Below are 27,716 nucleotides of genomic sequence, written 5' to 3'. Positions count from 1 at the left end.
AACCAGTTTGAAGCTTCCAAGAGATGCTTTGGATTAGCACAGGTTCTCAGAGTGGTCAGAAATTTAAGTAAATAGACACTATATAATATAAAAGTTACTTAAAAGGGTTAGCTTAGTACTTAGAGTTGTGATCCTTTTATTAGTAACATGGGGAGGAGTTGATTGGAAGGATTTATATTGCAAAATATAACTATTCTACGACTGATACTTGTTTACGTCTTTCATTAAGTAAATTCCTCTAATCACTTTAAACTTAAAATAAAGTGTGAAGGTGTGATGCTCTGTTTGTTCTTTGAAGATGAGAGAGATACTGTGAAATAATAAGTGGATTCCAGAAAGTAAAATATTTAAAAGAAAGATTTATTCTATTCATTATCCTGTGCATACTATCGAAAGCTTACCTGGGTATCAAGGTTAGTGAGGACAGCCGCAAAAGCACACAGAGTGGGGACATAGCTAAGAAAGTGATTCAAAATATGGATGCTGAACAAAGTCTAGGGTAAGCAGGGTGGAAAAGATTGACAAATGTAATGCCCCATATATTCGCTCCCTTTGTATGGGGTTATGTTACGTTCAGTGCACTGAATAAAGTTGCTTCACTTCAGGACAGCAACACATCTGAAACGTACTGTTATAGCCTACATTGAATCACTGAATTAGGAATCAAATGGCCTATGAAGCAAGAATTTGTGCCAGATAGCTGTTTTTATGTGTAATTTATAGCAACCTTAGTCATACAGAGTATTTTTGGCAAAGTAATAAAGTAGTTATATGTGAATCAGGATTCAGTTGCAGTGTAGAAAGACGAGCTCTCTGCCATCAGTAGGAGTTTCAGGGTGTTGTCACTGGCCGATGAATTATTTTAGGTGAAATCCATGGTATTCAAAGTAATCTGATTTAAAAAATCATAATCAGAAGTGACAACTGTTGCAATTTTAATAAATTGAGAAATGCAGCACAGACTTTTAACTGGATAAATCACTTTTGAAAGAAATCTAGATGAATGAAATTTCAGCTTGATCAATCAGGTGTAATTCTTCAAAAAGAACACAGTACCTTCCCTTTAATTGTGTGTGACCCATTTCTCCCCTTCCCCCAACAAGATTACGTATCATTTGACCAATGCCCATAGGAGGCAAGAGTGTGACCCTGGATGCAAATGCTATGACCCCCCCACCCCACCCCACCCAAGCCCCAGATCCTTGCTGTTGGTCTAGTTTGACTAGTATAATGAGATATGAATAGAATCTAATTGTTATTTTGTGTTTCTATAGGAAATTAAGCCAGGGGATGTGAGGAGCAAAAAGAATATTTGGGAGAACAAAACTGATTCCCCTTCTTTCACCAAATCAGCAAGTGCTGGGAAGGTGAGTAAACCAGCCACTAACACGTTGTTAGGAATACTCTGTAAATAAAAACATAAAAATGCTTAGAATGAGAAAAGTCATTTCAATGCAATCCTTCTATAGTCAATGCATGGCTACCTCAATCGTGCAGCTCCCCCCCTACCCAACATCTCTCTACTCTCATCCAAATAGTGGATCAAACAGATGTATTAATATTTCCATTACCCCAATGGAAATTAAATGGTTTGAAGAGGACCAGACAGAATAAGTTTGGTAGAATAGAATGCTGTTAGAGTATTAGGGCTGGCCTGAAACTGCAACTCTGGCATGCTGGAGTTACAATTTGAGGACTCGTGTTCATTGTCTGAATGGACTGACCAGGGCATTCCAAGTCAACCTTCACAGGGATGTGCATGAATTGGACTGTTGGTCACTCCCAATTAAGGAGGAGAGTATTATATTTTTTGGAGGAAGAATTTTCTGGAAACAATTACAAAAAATGAATAGAAAAATGTAATAATCAGATCCATACAGGAGAATAGAGTTGTACATTTGTTTTTAGTCTAGTACTAATTTATTATAAATATGGTGATAATATGCATACCGAATGTCTGGTATACCATGAACAACAGCTTCAGTTACAGCTCAGTTAGACCTAGGGATGAGCATCTAAAAATTCAGCATCTGCTGTGGCAACCCGAAGATCTTAATCTAAAGTTACATTTTCTTCAATTGGTTCAGCTCTCAAAAGCTAAAGCTTGGCTATTTCGAGACCAAGCATATTTTTGTTTCAACTATTCAAAGCAAAAGTTCTGAAGGCTCCATTACAGCCCAGTTGGCTGATGTGCTTTTTCTTTTGCTCATGCTTCATTACTGTATAAAAATGGACAGCCACACATTTAGGTATGACAGGGCAGAAGTCTGTTTATTAATCTACTTTTAATGTGAATCTAAGACAGCCAGTGCACATGAATGAAGTATACTGCACTTTCTATAGATTTTGAATTAACCTTGTTGGCAAACATGAGAGGCCTTTAGTTTTGTGCGCCTTTAAGGTTTGTGTTGAAAACATTTCCCTGTAAGATATAGGTTTGGGAGATAAGAAAGATTTCTAGTCAGAATGAATGGAGAAAGCATATTGTAGGAGAACTCTTCCAATTTTATACAGTTGAGTGCAAAGGTGAGGGAAATCCTGTCTTTGGTTAAAATAATTCAAGTACAAAGACAATCTTGATGCGGATGCCAGGAGTGATAGGTTATGTAGCATTTTGACTCCTTAATACTACTTCTGTTTGTGTCCCATGCTCTCATAAGCTTTGCTCACTCGACTGAAACCATACGAACAAATGGCATTGACTTGACGGTGCCAAGAACCACAATTAATGCAATGAAGCTGAATTCTACAATATCAACTTACACTTATACGGTACCTTTAACATAACAAACTGTCCCAAAGCACTTCACAAATTTTAGTACTTGAAATTGGAATTTGTACAATAAAATGAGTTATAATTTCAGTCATAATATGCTATGATTATTGAGAACTTTTTAATAAAACTATATTTCTGCAGAATATCAACTAATCTGAATTTATCTTGTTTTCATGTATCTCTGTCTAACAGTAAGTAGTACAAACTAAAATAATCCTGCTTTTTGTTTTCTTTCAGAATCAATCCTCTGGTACAAGGTACAAGTTTGTGATAACTGGTCACGGCAAGTACGAGAAGGTCCCCATCACTGATGACGAGCACGGTTCCAATGAAAATAGCCAATCAAGTGAGTTCAATCATTTTTGATGTCAGGAAACGAATCACTGATTGGGCTTGGGCAGGACTTCAAAAAATCTAATGTCATTACCAAGTTAATTTTCCATTAGGTCAAAACTTTGAGGTAGCCATAATGTCCACCAGCTAGCCTGAGGCTTAATACAGCTGTCGTGTTGGCCTATTTGTTTTGGATTTGAACTAAATATATATTGTGGAGATGCCGGTGATGGACTGGGGTTGACAATTGTAAACAATTTTACAACACCAAGTTATTTTATTTTAAATTCACAAGCTTTCGGAGACTTCCTCCTTCCTTTACCTGAGGAAGGAGGAAGTCTCCGAAAGCTTGTGAATTTAAAATAAAATTGCTGGACTATAACTTGGTGTTGTAAAATTGTTTACAATAAATATATATTGCAAGAGGATGTTTTAAGGTCTAGAATTGCATTAGCAATTCAGTGCATGCTATAAGCAGCCTAGGAGTATAAAGCAACTTGAATTAAATTATACTGGGAAGAGTAAGTTGGGCATGAAGTTGTTCAAATTGAAGTGCGAGTCTATTGTTAGGAGATATGCATTTACTGCTTCAGCTTCACACTGGTTGCTAGGTTGACCTTCATTTTAAATCCTTTTAATATTTTCCAAGAGCCAGTGGGACAGTCAACTTTATGTTAATTTTAACATTGATTTGACATTTGGATGCCAGTGAATTCCACTTCATCTGGCCAGGGAGCAACCTAGAGCTGGCAGTAGAACTCTGGTTTGCTGGCCCTTGTAGCTATATGCATACTGGTTTTAAACTGGCACTTGTAATATAATGATGCCCAAGAGTCCTTTCAAATTCCTGTGTCCAAAGCTCAGGAATGCAATGTTGGATTCAAGGATTTGGAGTGGAGAGAAGTTGGTGCAATAATGGTCTTCTGTTCCTAGGTGTCTTTAACGTAATTTGTAAATATGCCCTGACGTATTGTTTACAATATGTGTTAGTGACATCTTGCGGCCAAACATCAATGTTGCAACAATAACTATTTACATTATTTGACAGGCTGTCCAATTTTAAAGCATTTGATCCTCTTTATAGTATCCAGTTGGAGTACTAACTGTTCATTGGACATATGCTTACATCTGCCACTTAAATGGAAAGCAAAAATGCTCCTCTGGGGACATTGCCTGAGTCGAGAATCACTGTGGAACAGATCCATCTGTCTTTAGTTTGTCATAATAGTCTAAGAGGATTGTGGACTATAGCCTCAATGCCGTAAGACTTCAAAGTAGTTAATTCTCATCAGTTGAATGTTTGTATAGTCTTTAACCAATTCAGTGGCTTAACATGTCATTGCTAATGCTATTGGTATGACGGATCAGAGACAGGTATGTTATGTGGTAGTCGACCCTATGTATAGATTAGTGCTATCCTGAGCACATTTCCTTCATATCTAATTATAAGTTTGTGCTGGCCAAAGCACCATACAAATATTTTAAAGCTGTAACTTCCCACTGCTCCTCCTCCTGCGTACCAATTATTTTGATTAAAATCCATGGCTCCTGAAAAATTCAAATTTGAAATCAACATCATTTTCGAGATATTAAAACAGAAAACATGGCTAATTGAATTTTATACATTCAATTTTATTTCTGTGCTGCTCAAAGTCCAGCCTTTCAGATGCCCTTCAACATACAAACAAAAGTTGTTTCAGTCCTTTTTGTCCCCACCTTAATTGTTTTTGCTGAAGATGATGGGATGACCCTGCTCCTTGGTCTATGAGAGAGCCCTTCAGATTTTTCTCCCTTGTGGAGAAGTGCTTGATCTCTCCATGGCAACACAGCTGAAAGATCAGGAACGTGGAGAAACATTGTCTGCAGAAGAGGGTCAAGGTTGAATGGTGGAAACATGGCAATTGTTGAAGGTTCTGGAGTTTGATTTGATTATCTTTGGGGATCAGGATGTAATTAGGTAGAACATTCCTTCAGGAAATTAGATGAGTGAAGCAGAGTCCATGATCAAGTAGATTGTACATGTTCTGTGGAAGGAGTGAGCTTGACGTATGTGGTGGCCTTTTGCTTGTTTCATTCTTTATGTTTTTGTGTAGGAAGTGTTGTATCACCATTGGAGGTAAGAACTCTCCTCCCGATGTGTAGCAATATTGTAAATGTGTTTGTTAAAATTTTCTATGTTCTTTATTCGCACTGAAATCAAACACAAATTGATTACAATTTTTCTAGAACTAGAAGGGCAGATTTTTCTCTTGGGCAGAAGCGGTGTAAGTTCAGTAGAGCAGGACTTCTGCTCGCCCCAATTGCCTGCTCCCGACACCAACCGATGTTTCCTGGGTTGGGATCATTTAAATATTTTAGGTGGGCTCCCATTGGGATTCCTACCTCTGACAAGGAGCCTGCCTCCGGGGGCCAGGGAAAATTGCTGCAGCAGGCTTCGTGTGCTTGCTCCAGTATTACTGGGACAGATGTCTCAAGGGCAGTTGAAGAGGAGCCTCTAATCATTCTAAAAAATTTTAAATTTATGTGGGGGGAGCGCTGAAGGAGTGCCATCGATTGTGTGCCAGGAACATACCGCATTCGCAGTGCTCAGCGTTGCTATGGTGAAAATGGAGGGAAATACGTTATATGATGATCATTTGCATCCAACTACAATATGTCTACTAATATTTGGGTGGATGTATTGTCATTTCTGGGAGGAAATCACAGAAAGGCCATAATGGCTCGTCACCTGATTTTCCTCTCCAACCATCTCCAATCTGGCCATAATTGGACAAAATAGGAGAGAAAAATCTGCCTCAAAGCACAAAGGAAATCTTCACAAACACATTTCCCCAATGCTACTGTTGCTCCTCATTTTAGATTACATACTAAACATCCTAGATTTGTATATAATCTTATGTATGAGTGAATTTGTGGCAAACGACAGGTGCATCATCCGTTTAGAAGAGAATAAAGTACAAGAAGTGCCAATTCCCTGCTTTCTAAAAAAAGTTGCAGTTTCACTTTGATTGCTTTTTTCCAAGATGAACTTGCGTTGAACCGGAGAAGTGGTAAAAGTGAAAGTCTAATACCAGTTGTAACAGTAAGCTTGGGCTTTTTAAGAAGAGCCACATTGCAGAAGTGTCTGCCATGTTAACAGTCTGTGTTTGTGTTGTCCAAGTGTAGCCCAACTGCCATGAATTATTTTTGATAAATTGGAAACCAGCTGATGGTTTATTTCCAGCGAGCTTTTATTTTTGTTTATTCTAAGTTGGTCGTTGCAAGCATATCTACCGTATATCTAAATGGGTAGCCCAGAGTGATCCTTTTTTTTCCGCAATTCCCCAGTCATTTGGTGCATAGAGCTAGCTTGTCTTCCTGACAGGCTCTAAGAGCAGTGTTCACACCAGTGCAACCTGTTAGGAGTTTTAAGAATGACTACACCATGTGCTTTTGCTTCCATTGCTCCCTCCCCACCCATGCTAGACTGGAGAAGCTGGGGTTGTTCTCCTTAGAGCAGAGAAGGTTGAGAGGAGACTTGATCGAAGTGTTCAAAAACATGAAGGGTTTAGATAAAGTAAATAAAGAGAACCTGTTCCCATTGGCGGAAGGGTCGAGAATCAGAGGACACAGATTCAAGGTGATTGGCAAAAGAACCAAAGGCTACATGAGGAAAATCTTTTTTACACAGCGAGTAGTTATGATCTGGAATGCGCTGCCAGAAAGGGTGATGGAAGCAGATTCAATCGTGGCTTTCAAAAAGGAATTGGATAAATACTTGAAGGGAAAAAATTTGCAGGGCTACGGGGAAAGAGCAAGGAATGGGACAAACTGGATTGCTCTTACAAAGACCCGGCACGGGCTCGATGGGCCGAATGGCCTCCTTCTGTGCTGTTACAATTCTATGATTCTATGCTCTTAAATTCATGGTTTGTGCTCCTCTGCATAATTTGTTTGATGACCATACACTTAAACCAAGAGAATTGCTGAAGTATTTAGGACATTTCTGCTTTTTTCCAAATATTTTTTGGTCCAGTGGATATGGGTCCATTTATTCTGTTAGTCTGTAGAGGGTAGTTGTGAAGATGCATTTGAATCTTAGCAGTTTAGGAAAGGAGGATGAGAAGGAGGGCGACGTGTTTAAGTTTGTGCTGTTTTGGGGGAGGGAAAGAATATAATCCTTGACTGAGGATGGGGGATGTGTATTTGTCCCTGTTGGTATAACAGGAGAATGCAACTCTGATATATGCAGAATGGAGGAGAATGTTTCTGAATTCCATGACGATTTTAGAGGAATGCAAATCTGAAGTCTGAATTGGTCCAAATACCCAAAAGCTGGAAACATTTCTATTTAGGACATCAGATGGAACATCAAGCAGTAACACACCATATTGTCTTGAGGTGAAGGTAATGAAGAAAGTTGATTTAGTGAAATAACCCATAAAAGTGATATCCTACCTTCCAGTGTTGGAGGTAGAGCAATATCATGGGAAAACCTGAAGTCTGTGGGGGCTGAGGGTGAGAGATGCTATGTGAGATAAACATCATGCTAAAATGAAGCTTGTCACTAGTGCTGCCCTGTGAATTTTGGTTGTAAGTGACAGGAAAAACCTGGAGTCCTACTTAGTTGCCACTAAACCACCAGAAAATGTTTTGTACTGTCGGGGCAGTTGGGCTGGTTGTCACTTGAGGATGCTTGCCAGTGACAGGCAATTGAATTGAAGAAGCTGGTAAGCATTATTCTGGTAATCAAATCATTAATGTTGTGACCACCACCAACAGTCCGTCAAAAGAAAAAAATTACAACTCAAGTAGCACATGTCCAACTGCCTCACCTGGAACACCATTTTAACCAAGTAGGGCTAGATTGACATTAGGGCCGAATACACTCTGACCCCATTTTCAAAGCACTGTGTGGTACAGTGAATGATCCAACTAGCTTTACTGCCACATCTCAGAGTTAATTTGGAGGTGAAGGGAGAGGATAGATCAAGGCAGTGACCAGGTATGTTAGGGAAATTAATTTTCAGATGATTTGAATATAATGTGACTGTCTAGTGTAGAACTAAATCATACAGACCATGAAGGTACTAGGTTTGATTCCCAGGATTCCAAATTAGCTGACCTCAGCTGGGGAAGTGGAAGCAGGCTATATTTAGCCTCAGTGTCCCTAAATTAAGCAGGAGAAAAAAATCAGCTGCTTTCCTCCTGCTGATAGATATCCACTGATCTCTGCTAGAAAGTGTGAACTTGTGGGCATCAGGTGAGGACAAGACTGGATCCCAAGCTGAATTTCATAAGTTTGGGCAAGGCTGCGCCTGCAATGTAATGATGGGAGAATCAGGTCTGGCCTGCTTTTGTCTGTTATTCAATTGATTAATGAAGTCTAGTTTTTTTTTTTGCAGTGAGCACCTCGGCTTGAACATTGGACATCTTTCTACCTTTTTATCCTCTACATTTTTAACTTTTTATTTGAAGCCTTGATTTTTCTAAGATATGCTTTCCTTGAACCTTAGCAATTATTGCTGCAATACAAGTTGCAGATAACCAAGTTGGGGGTGGTGGGAGTCTTTTTGAGTATTCCCTACATGAACTGGATGAGAATGACAAATTCATAAGGGGCAAGCACGAGCCCTTTAAGAGCTGCTGGATCACCCAATATTTCAACTTGCAGGCCTGCCTTCCTGAATGTTCTCCATGTGCAGGGAGCCTAGACTAGTGAAGGGAAAGGTCCTGTCTGGGAAATTTAAGCCAGGGTAACCCTCCCCATTGCCAGACCAAGTGTGCTTATGCCACCAGTGAACACTGCCTTGATTTTGCAGAATCAGAAACTGAGGTTTAAATGTATTTGTGCTATGCTTAGTAGAAAGTAGCATTCTCATTCGTAAAACTATACAGAAAGCTAGTGTGAGAAATGGAAATATCGCACTAGTGTAGATTGGGTTTGAGGCACCTTCAGTCATCCCTTCTCATCTCTCCCCACTTTCATAAGTCTTCTGCAAACTTAACCTCCTTAACCTTGCATTCGGTCATCTCCCTTAACCCTCCTCCGACACTCTTGTTAGGTGTCCAGCTCCATCTTGTGAAGCATGTTAGGATGTTTTGCTACAATAAAGGCATCATGTATAAGTTAATGAACCCTCTGCACTACAGGGAGCTTTAAACTGTAATAAACCATATTATATCTGACATAGGAGTGCTTAATGCTGACATTGGTGCCCAAAATTAAATCAAATCAAATTGAATCTTTGCTTGCATGTAGTTTCCACCTTCACAGTGCATACAGAGTGCACATAAAACATCTTCAGGTAATAAAATGTAGCAATAATGTATAAACAATATAAAAATGAAAATTCTCATCACTGTTTTGAAATTCTGTTCTCTTCTTCCTCCGGTTATCCACCAATTCATCCATTAATGGACAAGGGAACCATTTGCCCAACTTGTTGCTTCATAGATGCTCTATAGAATTATGAGATTCTATGATTCTATGGGATATGGGCCAAGTGCAGGCAATTGGGACTAGCTTAGTGGTATAAACTGGGCGACATGGACATGTTGGGCCGAAGGGCCTGTTTCCATGTTGTAACTTCTATGATTCTATGATTCTATGATTCTATGAGACAGCAAAGTAATAAGATCCACTCCCAAATCCATTCTTTCCCAGGTTTCTGTCCTACAAACAGACAGGGAATATCAATCCTCAATGGCTGGAAGGCCAGAGTAAGGTCTGCTCACCCATTTTGAATAGACTCAACTGGGATATCTTTGGGAAGCTTTTTCTTATGACCTTGCCGAGTTCCAACTTCTTTAACAGCAAGATGGACAACAATCACCAAAGCAGAGTACGCGCATTTTTTGTCCTGCCATTACGTTCCTGTTTTCATTGTGGGCAATCATTAACATTTGTCGTCTAAGCCACAGCCATAAAGGAGGATTAGATAGGGGGAGGAGGGAGACGTATTTTTAATTTTAAATGTTTCTCCCTCAATAAATACAACAACTTGCATTTATGCAGCACCTTTTAATGTAGAAAAACATCTGAAGGCACTTCACAGAGGCATAAAGAAAATATTAAGAACAAATCATCAAGATCTGCTATGTTTGGCCTGTTAGGGTGATGGATTCTGTGGGGCTAGCTCCAACTGCCTGCTATTGATGCCCCACATGCTTCTGGTTGCAGATTCCTGGTTCAGTTCCAGGTATGACTTGAGCCCTGAATAGTTTGAAACTTTCCATTAATGTCTGAGGAGCAAAAGTAATAAAAATTCTGATTCCCAGTTCACATCTGGAGAGTTTTAAATAAAGGTTTGTATAAGTTACACTTACAAATTAAGAGAACGGAGCAGATTCTGTTTCATTTTGTTTATAATTTTAATAATTAAAAAAAAACTATACATTTCAAAACACTTGAGGAAAAAACAGTCCTTTTCAGCACATTGCCGTCAAATTCTCTCCTTTGTACATTTCTTGTTCTGCATAGTCATTGAACCTCTGTAGCAATGAAATGTGGCATCACTCAGAGATACTTGATAGTCCAAACACAAGCCATAGGTTCCCGTCCATTGTTCAGTTAACCTGTTTCCTCTCCTAGCCCATTTCCAGGATGCTTTAAACTCTCCATTGTATTAATCTGAATAACCGGGAGCTTTAACATTTTCAACCAATGTCACCACAGGGAGCCACAGAATAAAAAGATGACTTCTGAATATCTTTACCCATTGCAGTAGGCCTTCTTAACACTGTTATTTTGCATCATCTTTATATACTGATGTAGCCTCATTCCCTCAACAGAAGTAGATCAGGCTTGTTAACCGAAAACTAGCATCTCAGTATCTAGACTGGCATTGCAGGCAGTTTTGATGCAGAAGAGGGTAGCGGAGATGTCATCAAGTAACAACAGGCGAGGTTTACACAGTAGAGCAATTTCAAATTTCATGTCCAAAAACCGTGATGGCCACATTCAGATAGTCAAAATAACACTTCAATTGTCCCATCAATCAAATGGGTCATTATTTCTGTAACAATTCTCAAAAACAGATAGTCATGAGCATCAAAATGATAGCCATGAACAATCAGATAACCTACTAGTGCGGTTTTGATTGATTAAATGACTAGCTAGTCATTTCAAGGCTGCACTGTTCACTCAAAGCTAGGGGTAAGGTTTAGAAACAGTGGGTAGGCATCACATTGGCAGCGATTTGACACCTACTTAACTTCTCAATGAATAATCTGAGAATATCTCTGTGGAAAAGTTTCTTTCTCCTTTTTGCAGAGTTTTCAGATGTTTCCGGTAAAATGTTGTTGCTGCTGTGCAGAGATTTGTCATCGGTCTCGAGTTAGTTTTAAGCCAGTTTTGTGTACATTCAAGGACAAAACCATTGAAGGACTCAAAACACCAGTAATTAACTTCTGGCATTCACCATTTCATAAGTTGATAAAGAAAGGTTACAGGAAAATAATTTCCACATTCTGACAAAAATAAAGCAATTCATGAGTAAAGAATATTTGGAGAGTTTGTCCTGGAATAATACAGAATAATGGTTACCTGAGAGTGATCACTACAGTATTGATGCACACAAACGCTGCTCATGCAAATAGTTGTACCCCAAGTTTGGGCCCACCCGAGCGGGAACAAATGTTTTAAATTCACATTTAAGCCAAACCCCCAACTTAAACTTTTTTTTTGTTATCATGCAAGTTAATATGGTAGTTGGGAAGTTTAGATAGTTTACATCTCCCAGACTCTGGGCCTTTCATGTAGAAGGTCAAATGCAGGGTTTACAATCACTTGCTGAACTAGAATTGCTTGAGCATGCGTTGGGCGATGGGCAATCTGTGAGATAGCCCTTCAGATGACCATATAATTGCCCCAAGTCTTTTTATACTCCCCAAAACCACCAGGGTCAGTTTTACAAGGCATCTGCCCTTCTACTTATCTCCAGCTGCACCCTCTTATTTTGCCACCTAATATAATAGAAGAGTAACTAGGAGCAAATTATCAGCTGTAATTTAGTAGAGGGGATTCAGATGATTTATATGTAGAATAATGAATTCCTGTAAGTGATTTTCATGCTGGAATCTAATCAAGAGGTTAAGATGGCTTATAAGTATCAAATAAATGGATATTTGGGTGTGATTTACAGGCTGTAATCTAATAAAGAGCTTTGTATGGTTCATGATATATTAAAGGATCCCAGAGAGTGAGTTACAGACTGAAATCTAGTTGGACAGTTTAGATGTTATTCTAAACTATGAGAATGTGACACTCAAGTTTGCAAATACTATCCGGCATTTTCATGGGGTCAAATGAAAGGAATATGCATCAGAGGCGATTTGCAATTGCACCCTACCCCTTTTAACGCTGGAAAATGGAGCAGCCAGCAGTTTAAATTTTTTTTTAAATCGTCCATTTGGACGCCTGAGGCCCACCCAATGCAGTTTTCAGGCAAGCTTGAGGAGTGTAGAAGAGCATGCCAGGAGCAGCACCAGGCGGACCTAAAAATGAGGTGCCAACCTGGTGAAGCTACAACTCAGGACTACATGCATGCTAAACAGCGGAAGCAACATGCTATAGACAGAGCTAAGCGATTCCACAACCAACGGATCAGATCAAAGCTCTGCAGTCCTGCCACATCCAGTCGTGAATGGTGGTGGACAATTAAAGAACTAACGGGAGGAGGAGGCTCTGCAAACATCCCCATTCTCAACGATGGCGGAGTCCAGCACGTGAGTGCAAAAGACAAGGCTGAAGCGTTTGCAACCATCTTCAGCCAGAAGTGCCGAGTGGATAATCCATCTCAGCCTCCTCCCGATATCCCCACCATCACGGAAGCCAGTCTTCGGCCAATTCGATTCACTCCACGTGATATCAAGAAACGGCTGAGTGCACTGGATACAGCAAAGGCTATGGGCCCCGACAACATCCCAGCTGGAGTGCTGAAGACTTGTGCTCCAGAACTAGCTGCGTCTCTAGCCAAACTGTTCCAGTACAGCTACAACACTGGCATCCACCCGACAATGTGGAAAATTGCCCAGGTATGTCCTGTCCACAAAAAGCAGGACAAATCCAATCCGGCCAATTACCGCCCCATCAGTCTACTCTCAATCATCAGCAAAGTGATGGAAGGTGTCGTCGACAGTGCTATCAAGCGGCACTTACTCACCAATAACCTGCTCACCGATGCTCAGTTTGGGTTCCGCCAGGACCACTCGGCTCCAGACCTCATTACAGCCTTGGTCCAAACATGGACAAAAGAGCTGAATTCCAGAGGTGAGCATGACTGCCCTTGACATCAAGGCAGCATTTGACCGAGTGTGGCACCAAGGAGCCCTAGTAAAATTGAAGTCAATGGGAATCAGGGGGAAAACTCTCCAGTGGCTGGAGTCATACCTAGTACAAAGGAAGATGGTAGTGGTTGTTGGAGGCCAAGCATCTCAGCCCCAGGGCATTGCTGCAGGAGTTCCTCAGGGCAGTGTCCTCGGCCCAACCATCTTCATCTGCTTCATCAATGACCTTCCCTCCATCATAAGGTCAGAAATGGGGATGTTCGCTGATGACTGCACAGTGTTCAGTTCCATTCGCAACCCCTCAGATAACGAAGCAGTCCGAGCCCGCATGCAGCAAGACCTGGACAACATCCAGGCTTGGGCTGATAAGTGGCAAGTAACATTCGCGCCAGATAAGTGCCAGGGAATGACCATCTCCAACAAGAGAGAGTCTAACCACCTCCCCTTGACATTCAACGGCATTACCATCGCCGAATCCCCCACCATCAACCTCCTGGGGGTCACCATTGACCAGAAACTTAACTGGACCAGCCATATAAATACTGTGGCTACGAGAGCAGGTCAGAGGCTGGGTATTCTGCGGCGAGTGACTCACCTCCTGACTCCCCAAAGCCTTTCCACCATCTACAAGGCACAAGTCAGGAGTGTGATGGAATACTCTCCACTTGCCTGGATGAGTGCAGCTCCAACAACACTCAAGAAGCTCGACACCATCCAAGATAAAGCAGCCCGCTTGATTGGCACCCCATCCACCACCCTAAACATTCACTCCCTTCACCACCGGCGCACTGTGGCTGCAGTGTGCACCATCCACAGGATGCACTGCAGCAACTCGCCAAGGCTTCTTCGACAGCACCTCCCAAACCCGCGACCTCTACCACCTAGAAGGACAAGGGCAGCAGGCGCATGGGAACAACACCATCTGCACGTTCCCCTCCAAGTCACACACCATCCCGACTTGGAAATATATCGCCGTTCCTTCATTGTCGCTGGGTCAAAATCCTGGAACTCCCTTCCTAACAGCACTGTGGGTGAACTGTCACCACACGGACTGCAGCGGTTCAAGAAGGCGGCTCACCACCACCTTCTCAAGGGCAATTAGGGATGGGCAATAAATGCCGGCGTTGCCAGCGACGCCCACATCCCGTGAACGAATTTTTTAAAAATTAGTATTAATTGTATTCAGGTGGTGCATATCAATTGGGGACTCTCTTGTATCCATTTGTATGAGTGCTTATCTCGGGTGTGCACACAGTGGGTAATGTGGATCTCTGTGAATAAAGGTTTGGAAGCAACTGAAGACCAGGATCTAGTATTCTATCCTTCACCAACGGGCTATTCAATTCATTACATTCTTCTCACCCCCTTTATAGCTTTCTTCTGGCTCAGTTCTGCTATGGTGCGGTTGATTTTCCCACCCCTGGATCAGCGTGCTACCTGCCAGTGCTCAATGAGTGCTTGGCGGCTTGGCAACCCAATGTAAATGAGGCCCGAACACAAAAATGATTCAGACATCATGCTTATTGTATCAGGCAAGGGATGTGATTGCTCCATTCACCACCTGCTCAATGAAAATCGTCCCCAGCATGTTAGAGGTAGAATTCTAATGTGTGTATATATGTTTATGTAGATATGAAGTTCCTTTATGTATTACATTTATCCATGGGCAAAGTTAGGAACCCACAGGCTTTTCCATGGAACAAATGTAACTCATCGAAGAATTTCTAGCCATTAAGAACTAGCAATGACTGGGAGTGAGATACAAGGAAATAATTTACCAGAAAGTTTAGATGACATCATGAAGGACAGGAAACAGATTCCAAAGTAAATATTATCAAAGTGATCATTTTATTCAATCCTTTTTGTTACCATGTACCCAGAATAATAATAATTAACAATGTACTCTATTTAAAATGTCTGTTGTGGGGGTAGAGTAGCTTTAAGATGGGAGATCACTAACAGAGTAGTACAGTGGAGTAGACACTGGCTTTTCACCTCTGTGACCTGAGTTCAACTCCAGCCCTGCCTAGTAGGATAAAAGTCTGCTCTGGCTGCTGCCCACAAAACTACCCATCAGCCAGCCAAAAACAAGGGGTGCGAATAATTAATGACCCACAAATTGAAATCGGTACCACAGAGCTACCTCTGTAGTCAAAACCGATGCAGTAATGGACATCTATTTGTGTGCAAGTCAAGCATCTGTTACATTAATTTTGAGTTTCCAAGTCAAAGCAATGGGCCTACTGCCTGCTTATTTAGAATTGACCATGTTAAGTGTTAGCAAATCCTATACAACAGTACAGTACCGTCATGCAGCTGAAATGTGGAATTTGATGATGGCAGATCTATTTAAAGTGCTGCAAACTGTAAATGAATCTCAAGTTATCAATGTCCTTTAAGGTATCCTATAATGGGACATTAACCATCTAATAGAACATTTTCCAAAGTTTCCAAGAAGACTGTCCTTGAGAACCAAAACGTTATGTTTTTTAAAATTTCTTTAAACAACCTGTGAACGAATTGTTGGCACTGGTCTGGTCACATTCCCATTACCTTATATAAAATTATGGCCTTGAAATTACACATTGGACCAGATTTTGCTGAAAAAATAATGAAGTCTGAACGACGCAGGCCGTTATTAATGCACAAATCGGCCAGCAACTTGTAGTGAGGAAGAGATACCCAGTGAATTGCGAATTGTCACAAGTTGCTGGCCGATTTGTGCTGCTCCGCCGTTAGCATTGTGAAAATGGCAAGTCGCGCTTAACCTCCCTGTGATTTCCATGAAGTTGCTGCATTTGCACATTAATTGTCCATTAAACGCGCTACAAAAAGTTAAGTTTAGTAATTATCAGCGTAAATACCCTTTTAACAAAGTGATCATTGTTAATGACTGCCAATGAACCCCTTTTGCCCAGAAATTAAACAATTGTAAGTATGGAGTCTCATTCCTTCAGATTGTGAATTCTTTTAGGAGATTTTAAAAATATCAAATTTAAAATGTTTTAATTTTTTTCTTACTTTTCCTTTCTGTCTCTTTTTTTTTCGTTCTCTCTTAATCCAATCTTTCATTTCCTCCCTTTATTTCTCTTCCTGTACCTGATTTGACATTGAAATTACCCACTCTAATTCACCCTCCTTCTCAGTCCTTCCTCTGTTTATTTCTCAATCTTTTAATGTCATTGGTTAATGAGATGCACTATTTGTCCCATCATTCATCAAGGTTCCAGATGCCTATGAGGCAGTAGGAGGTTCCACATGCTGAGGATTTAAACACACAGTGGAGATTATATAGGGAGTGCCGTCTGTTGTATCTGACCTATTATATCTGACCCAGCATTGCTTGATACCGTCACTTTGTGCAAAGTGGGAAAATCTGTAGTTTCCCAACTGTGTCATCCCTCAAATATATGGATAAATATTATTGATTTATTTTAAATATGTTGCAGTGCTCATATGATACAGGGTTATGTGACATGGTAGGAAACCATCAGTTTCACAAGGACTTCCAATATAGTAATTCTCGACTAACCTGTAATAGAACAGTTTTACACCATAAAACTTAACAGAACGCTGGCATAATTGTGATCTATTTATGATCATATGTGGCCCGCTTCCTGCATGAACCATGGGATCTAATTGGCATTGAACTGTGAAGATGTCTACGTTCAGTACCCATATTTACTTGAATAGAGACGAAGAAAATTATAGAAAAATAGAGGGGGTAATTTTTTTTAAAAGAGTCGCAAACTGCCTGATTTGTTTTTTTTAAGATTAAAAAGGAGCTAGAAGTACGAATGCTGGACTAAGAGGTCCCTGTGCTGTGTGACATCTGATGCAGACCATGATCTCCAATACTTGTCATTCTTGCCAAAAACCTCTGTGCCAACTAATGTTAACAAACTGATATCTTGCTTTTACAGTCCATCGCCATGTCATCTTAGACCCTTCATGCCATTGCTAACGTTGTAGGTACCACTCAACAGTCTTTCTCAATCAATCTTCTTTCAGGCGGTCAGAATACATTCACACACCAATCAAACCATTAATGTGCTGTATATTGAGTCATAGATTGTAGCAAGCTAAACATAGTTCACAAAAACAGAACCTGGTTGAAATTACATTTTATTACATTCAGTAACACTTTGTTATGTGTATAAGAATTTAACTTATTTTATTAAAAAACTATTAATTATTGTCAGCATAGATGCTACTCTGTGTATGTGTGAATTTGTTTCTTCAAACAGTGCTATTGGCCTACAATACTGGATGTCAGTTGATTACATTGTTTTGCTCGTTTGTATGTTTAGCTTATTTCTTTTTGTTATGTTTGCCATCCTTTTGCAGTCCGATTGAAGTCCTTAAGTTCTTCTGCATCAATAGCTTTGCGATGCAACCCTGATTCAATCAGTGTGTTACTAATCTTCTTCAGGGGCCTTTCAGCTGCTTCTTTTAACTTCCTAGCATCAAATCGAGGTCTAAAGAGCAGAAGAGGCAGACGGCTACTGAACATTGGAGTTGCCTGTTGCGTTTGTTTGGATTTGTCTGCACCTGATTCCTGTTGCTCCTGTTTGCTTTCCTCTGCCGAACGCTCTTTACCAGCAAACATTTGAAATAGGACAGCATCCCACATTTTATTAGCTCGTGATCCTTTTGCTTTTTGAGACTCTTGTTTCCCAACCTCTGTCTTATCTTGATTCTGTTCTTGTGATTCTGACTGGGATGGCTCTGGTTCTGGCTCTGGGAACTTTGGTGGCTCTTCTTCCACTACCATGTGTTTCTTGAGACGAGTCCAACCACTTACCTTGCTTCTAGGAGGTTTAGCTCTCTCTAGAGATTTCAGCTGAGGTTCTGCTTTCAGAAATGACTTAGCCCCTTCTTGGTTAGTTGTCTCAGCAACAGAGTCAGGTAGCCTGGGTTCAGTTTCTGCTTTGCTTTTCTGTATGGTGGTCATCTCTGAATGATTGATTTCTATTTTAACAGTACTAATGCCAACTGTAAGAGCATCATTTTGCACAGTTAAGTTATTGGAAACCTTTTTGATAAGGGTTTCTTGAGGCACCTCATTTCTAAGAGTTGTTTCTCTTGGAGCTTCAGAGCTAGGAGTCTTGAATTGAGGAGCTTCAACGGTGGGAGTCTTTGCTCTTGGAGCTTCAACGGTGGGAGTCTTTGCTCTTGGAGCTTCAACGGTGGGAGTCTTTGCTCTTGGAGCTTCAACGGTGGGAGTCTTTGCTCTTGGAGCTTCAACGGTGGGAGTCTTTGCTCTTGGAGCTTCAACGGTGGGAGTCTTTGCTCTTGGAGCTTCAACGGTGGGAGTCTTTGCTCTTGGAGCTTCAACGGTGGGAGTCTTTGCTCTTGGAGCTTCAAAGGTGGGAGTCTTTGCTCTTGGAGCTTCAAAGGTGGGAGTCTTTGCTCTTGAAAATTCAAAGGTGGGAGTCTTTGCTCTTGAAAATTCAAAGGTGGGAGTCTTTGCTCTTGAAAATTCAAAGGTGGGAGTCTTTGCTCTCATAGCTTCAAAGGTGGGAGTCTTTGCTCTTGGAGTTGTCATGTTGGCAATCTTTTCCTGATGAGGTTCATTGGTGGGAGTTTTTACCCTATAGCTTTCAAACACAGGAACTGCAGGACTAGTCACGGCAATATTGGGGCCATTGGCAGCAAAAAAGTTAGTAATCTCAGCTTCAGGAACAGGAGCTTTAAGTGTAATAGAGTCAGCTGTGGAAACCTCAGTGCCAGGCCATGATCTTTGTGTAGAAAAGCTTGGAGAAAACCGTGGTGATACTGTGACCTTTGGCAATTCTTGTGTTTTGGTAACGGGTTGAATACTTGGAATGAAGAATTTCTTTACTGGAACCGTAGGCCATGGCAGTTGTTTGAATGACTGATTCTGATGTTCGGCTGGTGGCTGTGGGGCACTGATTTCTATTTTAGGGAGAATCTCTATTTTGCCCATGTAAAACATTTTACGTACAGGATATGGACTTGCGACATGTTGAGTTTGGGTTACTATTACAGGGCCTTGTCGGTAAGGTGGCAAAGGTAATTCTGGTATTTTAAGAGATTGAGGGAATCGAGGCGATCGAGAACGGCGTTCATAGTGCTCTAGATCAGGACTAGCTTCACTAACAGGAGACAGACTAGAGCGGAAAGGTTTAGCTGAGTAAGGGTGGGACTTATCTGATTCATCCGCAGGATGTAAAGATGTTTGTGCAGCCTGCTGTTTTGCAACCCTCTTCAAGATCTTTTGTAACTTGGCATTGTTCTTGTTGGGCTTTGGTGCCAGAGGTGGTGGTGGATTTGGGCGAGGTGATGCACAGTGACTGGTGGCTGGTAGAGTTGTTATAGCCATTAGCATTTTAATTCCCTGAAATGAAATGAAATGAAAAATTCAATTCCATTGGTGATTTTTTTTTTCCTGAACAAACTGGTTGACGTTAAGCACTGTCAATTCAGTTCAATTTGTTAGAAAAAAAGAGAGATCTCAGGATAGATCCTCTCTGAGCTTAGTTACTGCAGGGAGGACTATACCTGCCTTTCAAGTGAAAGGTTGATAATTCAAGTTCTAAACTATCTGTCATTCAGATCCACCTACCTCATGGGTAAGCTATGAACCTATCCGTTCTCAGCCAAGTCATAAAGTAGAGCAATATTCAGCTGGCACAGTATCAGGAAGGAGAATGGGAGAAATTGACATCTAGCCCCATGTGACTCATGTCTACCACTGACTGATCATGGGGTGTCATTAACTATAGTTGTGGAGTAATCGACATCTCGATTACCCTGCTGAGTTGGCTAGTAAAGAAGGAGATAGCTCACATTATTAAACTACTGAGGAAGATGCAGCGCTATGAGGAAAGAGCAAGGATTAGTTTTGGATTGTTCTCAAAAGAGCCAGCCAAGGCATAATGGGCTGAATGGCCTCTTTCAGTACTGTAAACTTCTATGATTCCACTTCTATGGTTGTTATTGGCCATATTTTTCGGCAGCTTTGATAATTCATTTCTCACAATACTCTACCTTCTGGGCTGAAGAAGAAAATGTCAGTGAAGGAATGGGAGGAGAGGGGAAAAATATACTTTTTAATTGTAAAATACTATTTCCTTTAAGAGGACTGCACTTTTAGTTAAAATAGCCCTAGATCTGTGTATGAAGGAATATGAGGGCAAACTTAAGCATGAATACAGTAAATGCCTCCTGAAGGAGAAGGGGCTTGATATAATGTGGTTGCTTAACTCAACCTGGACTCCTTTTGGTTGCAGTGTGTGGTGGTTGACAGTTGCTGATCCAGATTTTAGAGCATGACAACTGCCTTAATTTGCACCACAGCGGGTGTGTGTAAGGCGAGCTGTGAGCAGGAAGGATCATTACTTCTAACCTTAGACGAGTGCCTCATAATAATTTAGAGGGCTAGTCCTGAACAGCATGCAGAGTCAGCCATTCTTTCCCCCACCGCCCTTCTCTCCAGAACCAGAATCCAATACAGTTACACCATGCTCCTCAGAAAAACAGCACAGACTGCAAGTCAGCAACATGCAATGTTACTAACTTAAATGGATAGAAACTGCAATAGCTTATTGATCATTAGTGCAGTGGTTTGCTTCTTAATGGGAATTCTGTGGTGCGTAAATGTTCCCCATGTCCAGGCATTCCCATTTATTAAGTATGGATACTGATCCCAACTGGCAAAGAAATGTACTATACCTTGAAGAGGTGATGTGGAGATGCCGGTGATGGACTGGGGTTGACAATTGTAAACAATTTTACAACACCAAGTTATAGTCCAGCAATTTTACAACACCAAGTTATAGTCCAGCAATAAATTGCTGGACTATAACTTGGTGTTGTAAAATTGTTTACAATTGAAGAGGTGAAGTCATTAACAGGTCTCAAACAGTAGGATTACATTGACTGATAAGAGAGAGAATAAAACTAGCCCATTGACCTCCATTGGACCTTTATAAATCACTGGTTAGGCCTCAGCTGGGGTATTGTACCCAATTCTGAACACCAAACTTTAGGAAGGATTTCAAGGTCTTGGAGAAGGTGCAGAGGAGATTTACCATAATGATACCAGGGATGAGGGACTTCAGTTATGTGGAGAGACTGGAGAAGCTGGGATTGTTCTCCTTAGAGCAGAGAATGTTACAGGGAGATTTAATAGAGGTGTTCAAAATTGAAGGGTTTTGATAGAGTAAATAAGGAGAAACTGTTTCCACTGGCAGGAGGGTCAGTAAACAAAAGGACACGGATTTAAGATAATTGGCAAAAGAACCAGAGGGGAGATGACAAGAAATGTTTTAACGCAGCGAGTTACTATGATCTGGAACACACTGCCTGAAAGGGCGGGGGAAGCAGATTCAGTAGTAACTTTCAAAAGGGAATTCGATATATACCTGAAAAGGAAAGCTTTGCAGGGCTATTGGGAATGAGCAGGAGAATGGGACTAATTGGATAGTTCTTTCAAAGAGCCAACGTTGGCATAATGGGCTGAATGATCCTTTTTTTGTGCTGTAAGATTCTATGATTCAGTATCAGCACTTTATGAAAAATGTGCTCAAAGAGTCCACCATACTCTTGGTTCTTGGTTGACAATATAGAAAGGAAGCTTTGCATTTGTATCACACCCCATTACATCTCAGAAACATCTCAAAGTGCTTCATATACAATGAATCCCTTTGAGGTGTAGCAACTGTTGTTATGCAGCCGAAAATGGCAGCCATTTATGCACAGAAAAATCTCATAAACATCAATGAGATGATTGACCAGTTAATTTGTTCTGGGTAGTGTTAGTTGAGGAAAGAATGTTGGCCACAAGACCAGGAGAACTCACTGGATGTACTGAACGTCTTAACTGCCACTCATACTAATGCAGCAGGTGGTGTTCTTTGGAGGCTAGAGTTGCGATACATTGTTGGGACAGAATAGAGGAAGCTTTATTCTGTATCTGGCCCTATTCTACTTGACACAGGAATGCCAATGCTGACTTCGGTTGTCCAAAACAAAAAAAATGTTCCATCACCAAGCACAAATATCATTCATCTTGATAAATACCATATATATTAATTTTCTTTTCTTTCTCTCTTTCTCAGCAGGAGTTGAACAGTATGATAAAGAATATTGAAGAGCTGGAACCAACATATGGACCAAGAGCTGTCAAGCTTATTAATTTTATATCTTAATTTTTGTTTACCTATAAACCAGTTATTGTCGCTTATATCATCATTGTTATGTCTTTCTCTCTGATACTGCAGTAGTTTAGCCACAGGATATGTATTTGAAGAATAGAAACCATTCTCTGAAAGGTTGTGCAGAGACACATGCCCAACATGAGGACAGAGTAATCCTGGTTCGATAGGCTCCATCTTATATCAGTTCAGTACAGACAAGGTTCACCATTTTGAAAAACCTTAAAAAGTATTGTTTTTCTACTGGTACCAGCCACAGATCGGTAAATGTTGATTGTAAGATGGGGGTCAGCAAATCCAATTAATATATTAATCTCTGCTCTGGGACAATAGAACTCTATGCAAACACACACACACACACAAAGCTCCACTTACCGGCGTCCCTACACCAGTTAAACATTAATGTTGTGAGAGCTGACCAAGTAGTTGACTCTTTTCTAACATTAAATTAAGTTTTAAAAAGTTTCTATGCAGTGGGAACTTTTTAAACCTGGCTTCACATGAGCTGCTGTTATAAAGCAATGGATGCAAGGCTTGAGCAGCAGTGGAATACCTCCTGGATGTGGTCTCTATCTCACCTTCTTACCTAAGTGCATGTTGGATGGTTTTACACCAAGTTAGGTTATACACTTAGCATCCACACGATTTGTGGAGGGTGACTGGTTTATCAGCATCAGAATGCCCATAAAAAGCACTCCCTTCCTTCAGTCCTCTGCATTGCAAGCAAAACTTCTTCTAACAATAAATATTTTAAAGGCAGTTCAATGGCCCAGACTATTCTTCAATTTGCAGTATTCTTTAGATAATTATTTTAGCGAATACGCTATCTTTTAACCCTTTCTCACCCGCATAAAACTAGATTTAACTATGAACAACTCGCGCTTCAGAGGACCTATATTTCTGTTTGCCCCGTGTGTAGTTTTCTGAATGGAATGGAAGCAATTGAACTTGGATCGGAGCAAAATTAAAAATTTTAAAAATTCTAGCTAATTAACTAAAGCAATATACAGAGAGAACTCACAACGATCAGCACTTGACACCATTCTGAGAGCATCAGAATTGAAGTGGTTCACTAGTGTGTCAGTCATCAACCCAGAGGATCCAGAGAGTTCCCTAGTAGATGAAAGGATTTGGCCCAATTTGGAAAATGCAGGAATATGTTGTGATATGGAAGCTGGCATCTAAAACATTGCCATTTCATTATGATGGAACAATGTGTACATATGAAGAAAATACAAAATGGTTGTAAATTCATTTACCAAGTTCTAGTCACAGTTTTGATCAAATGATATTGATGAACCAAATGTCCTCTCCCTAAGTTCAGAATCACTATTGTTCAATGTCCATTTGTAAATATAACCTGGGTTTCAATAAATAGTATACTGCACCAATTATAACTCAGTTATACTACAGTTTTCATTGATGGGGAATGGTTTTAGCTTTGTATCAACTTAAACTGTATTGTGTAATTTAGGTGTGAAATTGCCTAAATCGGATACCAGATTATCTTGTATGGATGACGAAGACCATTCTGTTCATTCCAGCTCATCCATATGGAAAGAACCAATAGTTTCCCCCATGATAGAATCAATCAGTCTCTTAAATGACTCCATGGTCTTTCCCTCTACTACTGTGCCAGGAAATCTATTCCATGTATTGTTTATTCTTTTTGTGAAGAACCTCCTGATATTAGTCTTAAATTTGCCTTTCACTAATTTGAACCTCTGCTATCTTGTCCTACCATCACAGTTTAACTTGAATTATTGCTCCAGATTTAATTTTTATATACCATTTGCTAACTTATAAAACACTTTAAAGACCCTTCTTAGTTATCTCTTTTGCAGATTAAATAGCTCAACAATTTTCAGTCTTTCCTCATAATTCAATCAGTTTTAGGCTGGATTTTCCTAGGAGTTGCCAGGAAGCTTTTAAAATTCCATTCAAATGTCACTGAGCAATGCAGAGCTAGTAATATATGTTAAGCCTACCATCCCATGTCACTTTAAACAACTACCAACTCAGATGAAGGAATAGAGAGCTGTATATCTAAGTTTGCTGATGACACTGGGTTTGGTGGCATAGTAAGTAGTGTAGATGGGAGCAGAAAGTTGCAAAGGGACATTAAGTGAGTGGGCAAAACTGTGGCAGATAGAGTTTGATGTGGGGAAGTATGAGGTCATCCACATTGGATTTAAGAAATATAGATCAGAGTATTTTCTAAATGGCAAGAAGCCAAGAACTATGGATAAGCAGACATATTCAGGGGTCCATGTACAGAAATCACTAAGAGCTAGTGGATAGGTACAAAAAATAATTAAGGTGGCTAATGGAATGTTTGCCTTTAGCTCAAAGGGGGCTGGAGTACAAAGGGGTGAAAGTTACGTTATAGTTGTATAAAGCTCTGGTTAGACCACATCTGGAATATTGCACTCAGTTCTGCACACCGCACCCCAGGAAGGATATATTGGCCTTGGAGGAGGTGTAATGCAAATTCACCAGAATGATACCGGAGCTTAAAGGGATTATGAAGGCAGGTTGCATAGACTAGGTTTGTATTCCCTTGAGTATAGAAGATTAAGGGGTGATCTAATTGAGGTGTTTAAGATGATTAAAGGATTTGATAGGGTAGATAGAGAAACTATTTCTTCTGGTGGGGAGTCCAGGTCAAGGGGGCATAACCTTAAAATTAGAACTAGGCCGTTCAAGGGTGATGTCAGGAAGCACTTCTTCATGCACAAGGTAGTGGAAAACTGGAAATTCCTCCCTCAAAAAAGCTGTTGAGGATAGGTCAATTGAAAAATTCAAAACTAAGATAGATAGATTTTTGTTAGGTAAGGGTATTAAGGGATATGGAGCAAAGGCAGGTAAATGGAGTTGAGGGTCAGATCAGTCATGATCTAATTGAATGGCGGAACAGGCTCGAGCGCCGAATGGCCTACCCCTGTTCCTATGTTCCTACCAGTCTCCAATTGATATCTATAACTCCACCCTAATAGAGGTTAAAAACTCTTCTTTTCAGCTAGAAATTGGTTTAAGTCCATTTTCAGACCTGAAATAGGTGGCACTATCTGAGCAAGCACCAAAAGCCAGAGGCCTGCCTGAAATTGGGCCTCTGGCCTCAACTTAATAATCGTGGTGAGCTACGGCTGCCTGTCATGTCTCCAGCGACACATCGCTGGTCGCTGCTGGATCAATTTGAGCCAGCTGCCTCACTGGCAGTGACTCTCAGGTAAGTCCTGGTGGGGAGAAGAATGGGAGGAGGTGCTAGTGCGGGCTTGCGGCGGACCGCAGTAGTGCTGTGGAACCGGAAGTAATGATTCTGCTTCCCCCCGGCTCCACACAATGGTAAATTTTTTGAAAATACTCACCTTTTTGGTGGCAGCCTCCAGGGCTCCCTTTAAGGAGCGCCGGTTAAGCTGTATTAGGAATCAAAAAACTGAGCGGAGCAGGCCCGGCGCCTACTCTGCTCAATACTAACAAATTTCTGGGAAATATCCTTAAACAGGCATTAAGCCCCTCATTAACATATTCAAGGGGCCTAACGCCTGTTTCAGGCAGCTGCCACGGATGCCTGGAAAGCCGCCTTTACCCATAACGCAGCACCCGTAATGCAGGCGCAGATCGGGCCATGGACATTGCCCCCCCGAAATTGGTCCTTTTTGCCCCCTTTCTTCCACTGAGAAAACAGGTGCAACGTAAACCAATTGCTCTTCATTTGAGTATTACTTAGGCTGTAGACATCCTAAACACGTTAACATCCATTGCACATCCCACACGGACAAGAACAATTCATGGTAACTTGCATTCTTAGGCAGAGAAAGGCTTGAATCTAATTTCCGTGTTAAAGTTGCAAGACCCCAAATTGTCCTTTTAATACCAAATTATTTCTTGTATTAAATGTGAACTGCAAAGCAGGATATTCTATCCCAAATCTAATTACACAAGATATGCTAATACAGAATATCTTGTGTTTCCTATATTTTGAGCGTTTCCTATATTTCGAGCTATGTCAGATATATGGGTGTGGCTAGCATTACAGGCTGCTTTGGGATTGGATTCTTTGATTTTAGCAATACCCACAGGACTTGCTGACATCTCTGAGCACAAATTAGGCCAACAGGGCTTCCTCCATATCCCAATAACTGCAGTTAGAGACTTACTTTCTTTACCCCCTAAAGTTGTGGATATTTTGGAAAGTACATTAGAAAGAAATACAGAAAATTCTGAAGCTGTCCCAATGGCTCAGTGTGTAGAGACAAATGCGTGATCTAGTTAGGAGGTCTTAGATTTGATTCCTGGACTACACTAAATTAATTGATTTCAGGTAGGGTGGTAATAGGGGTATTGTGATTGCCTTCAGCACAATGGGTTAGAGTGGAGAAAATCAACCAGAGTTCCTGCTCCTGATTGCTATCCAGTGATCCTTTGGAAAAATATACATGTGTGTGACAAGATCATATTTGGCTGTGATGCCCACCACTGTTAAGTAGCTTGCCAGCGCTCACATGAAGAGGTATTCAAAGATGTCCAGCAGCCATGTAATTGTACTCCAGCCAGTATCAGCGCATTCAGTAAGGAGAGGAAGACAAAGCATTGCTTAAAAAAACATTCTGGAGACTTGCAGCTTTAACATTTAATTGCAATATTCTGTCTAACATGAAACTGAGCTTGTTTTGTTGTTTACTACTATCCAGATAAATAAGATGTCTCTTTGAAAAAGAAATTGGATATACGATAGCTATTGACAGTTTTTATTAAATGTAATGTTTGACCTAATGTAATGTAGCCCCGCTCTCCTTTCATTTACAATCAAACTGTCTGCACTGAATGGAATTTAACAGAACAGTCTTGTTGTTAGAAACTTTAATTACAGGTCCAGTAGAACCTACTTCGTGAATAAGAGGCTCTCAAAGATGTTCAGAAGCAAATGGATGATTAACTGCGCATTCACGTTGGTCAGTCTGGATGTTTGTCTGGTCTAAACTGGTTTGGAAAAATGTTTTTATAACCTGACTGTACAATAATCTGTTTGACTTTTTGAGTGACATCTTGCGGACTCGCTGTTCCAGTTCGCACTGTACAGCAAACAAAATACCCTGACATTGCTACAGAGAAGTAAAAAAAAAATAATCTCCTGTGCTAGTTCATTAGTGAAA

At 40.6% G+C, this 27,716-nt stretch overlaps 2 protein-coding genes across 7 annotated transcripts in view; one reads left to right on the top strand and one right to left on the bottom strand.

Annotated features, from left to right (window-relative positions):
• Positions 1-27,336, top strand: part of lsp1a (lymphocyte specific protein 1 a) — a 313,607-nt gene extending 286,271 nt beyond the window's left edge. For 5 of the 6 annotated variants that reach the window (XM_067993835.1, XM_067993831.1, XM_067993836.1 and 2 more), the window contains 3 exons: positions 1,275-1,367; positions 3,014-3,122; positions 22,465-27,336. In XM_067993835.1, the coding sequence (XP_067849936.1) occupies positions 1,275-1,367; positions 3,014-3,122; positions 22,465-22,496 (234 nt within the window). In that variant the 3' untranslated portion in view covers positions 22,497-27,336. The remainder of the gene's footprint in view (positions 1-1,274; positions 1,368-3,013; positions 3,123-22,464) is intronic. The other variant, XM_067993832.1, reaches the window with a different exon arrangement.
• prr33 (proline rich 33) overlaps positions 17,487-27,716 on the bottom strand; it is a 33,678-nt gene continuing 23,448 nt past the window's right edge. The window contains exon 3 of the mRNA XM_067993830.1: positions 17,487-19,739. Within this exon, the coding sequence (XP_067849931.1) occupies positions 17,703-19,739 (2,037 nt within the window). The 3' untranslated portion in view covers positions 17,487-17,702. The remainder of the gene's footprint in view (positions 19,740-27,716) is intronic.

This window comes from Heptranchias perlo, chromosome 12 (genome assembly GCF_035084215.1).
Source record: "Heptranchias perlo isolate sHepPer1 chromosome 12, sHepPer1.hap1, whole genome shotgun sequence".
Classification (NCBI taxonomy): domain Eukaryota; kingdom Metazoa; phylum Chordata; class Chondrichthyes; order Hexanchiformes; family Hexanchidae; genus Heptranchias; species Heptranchias perlo.
This window is presented reverse-complemented; position numbering and strand designations above follow the sequence as displayed.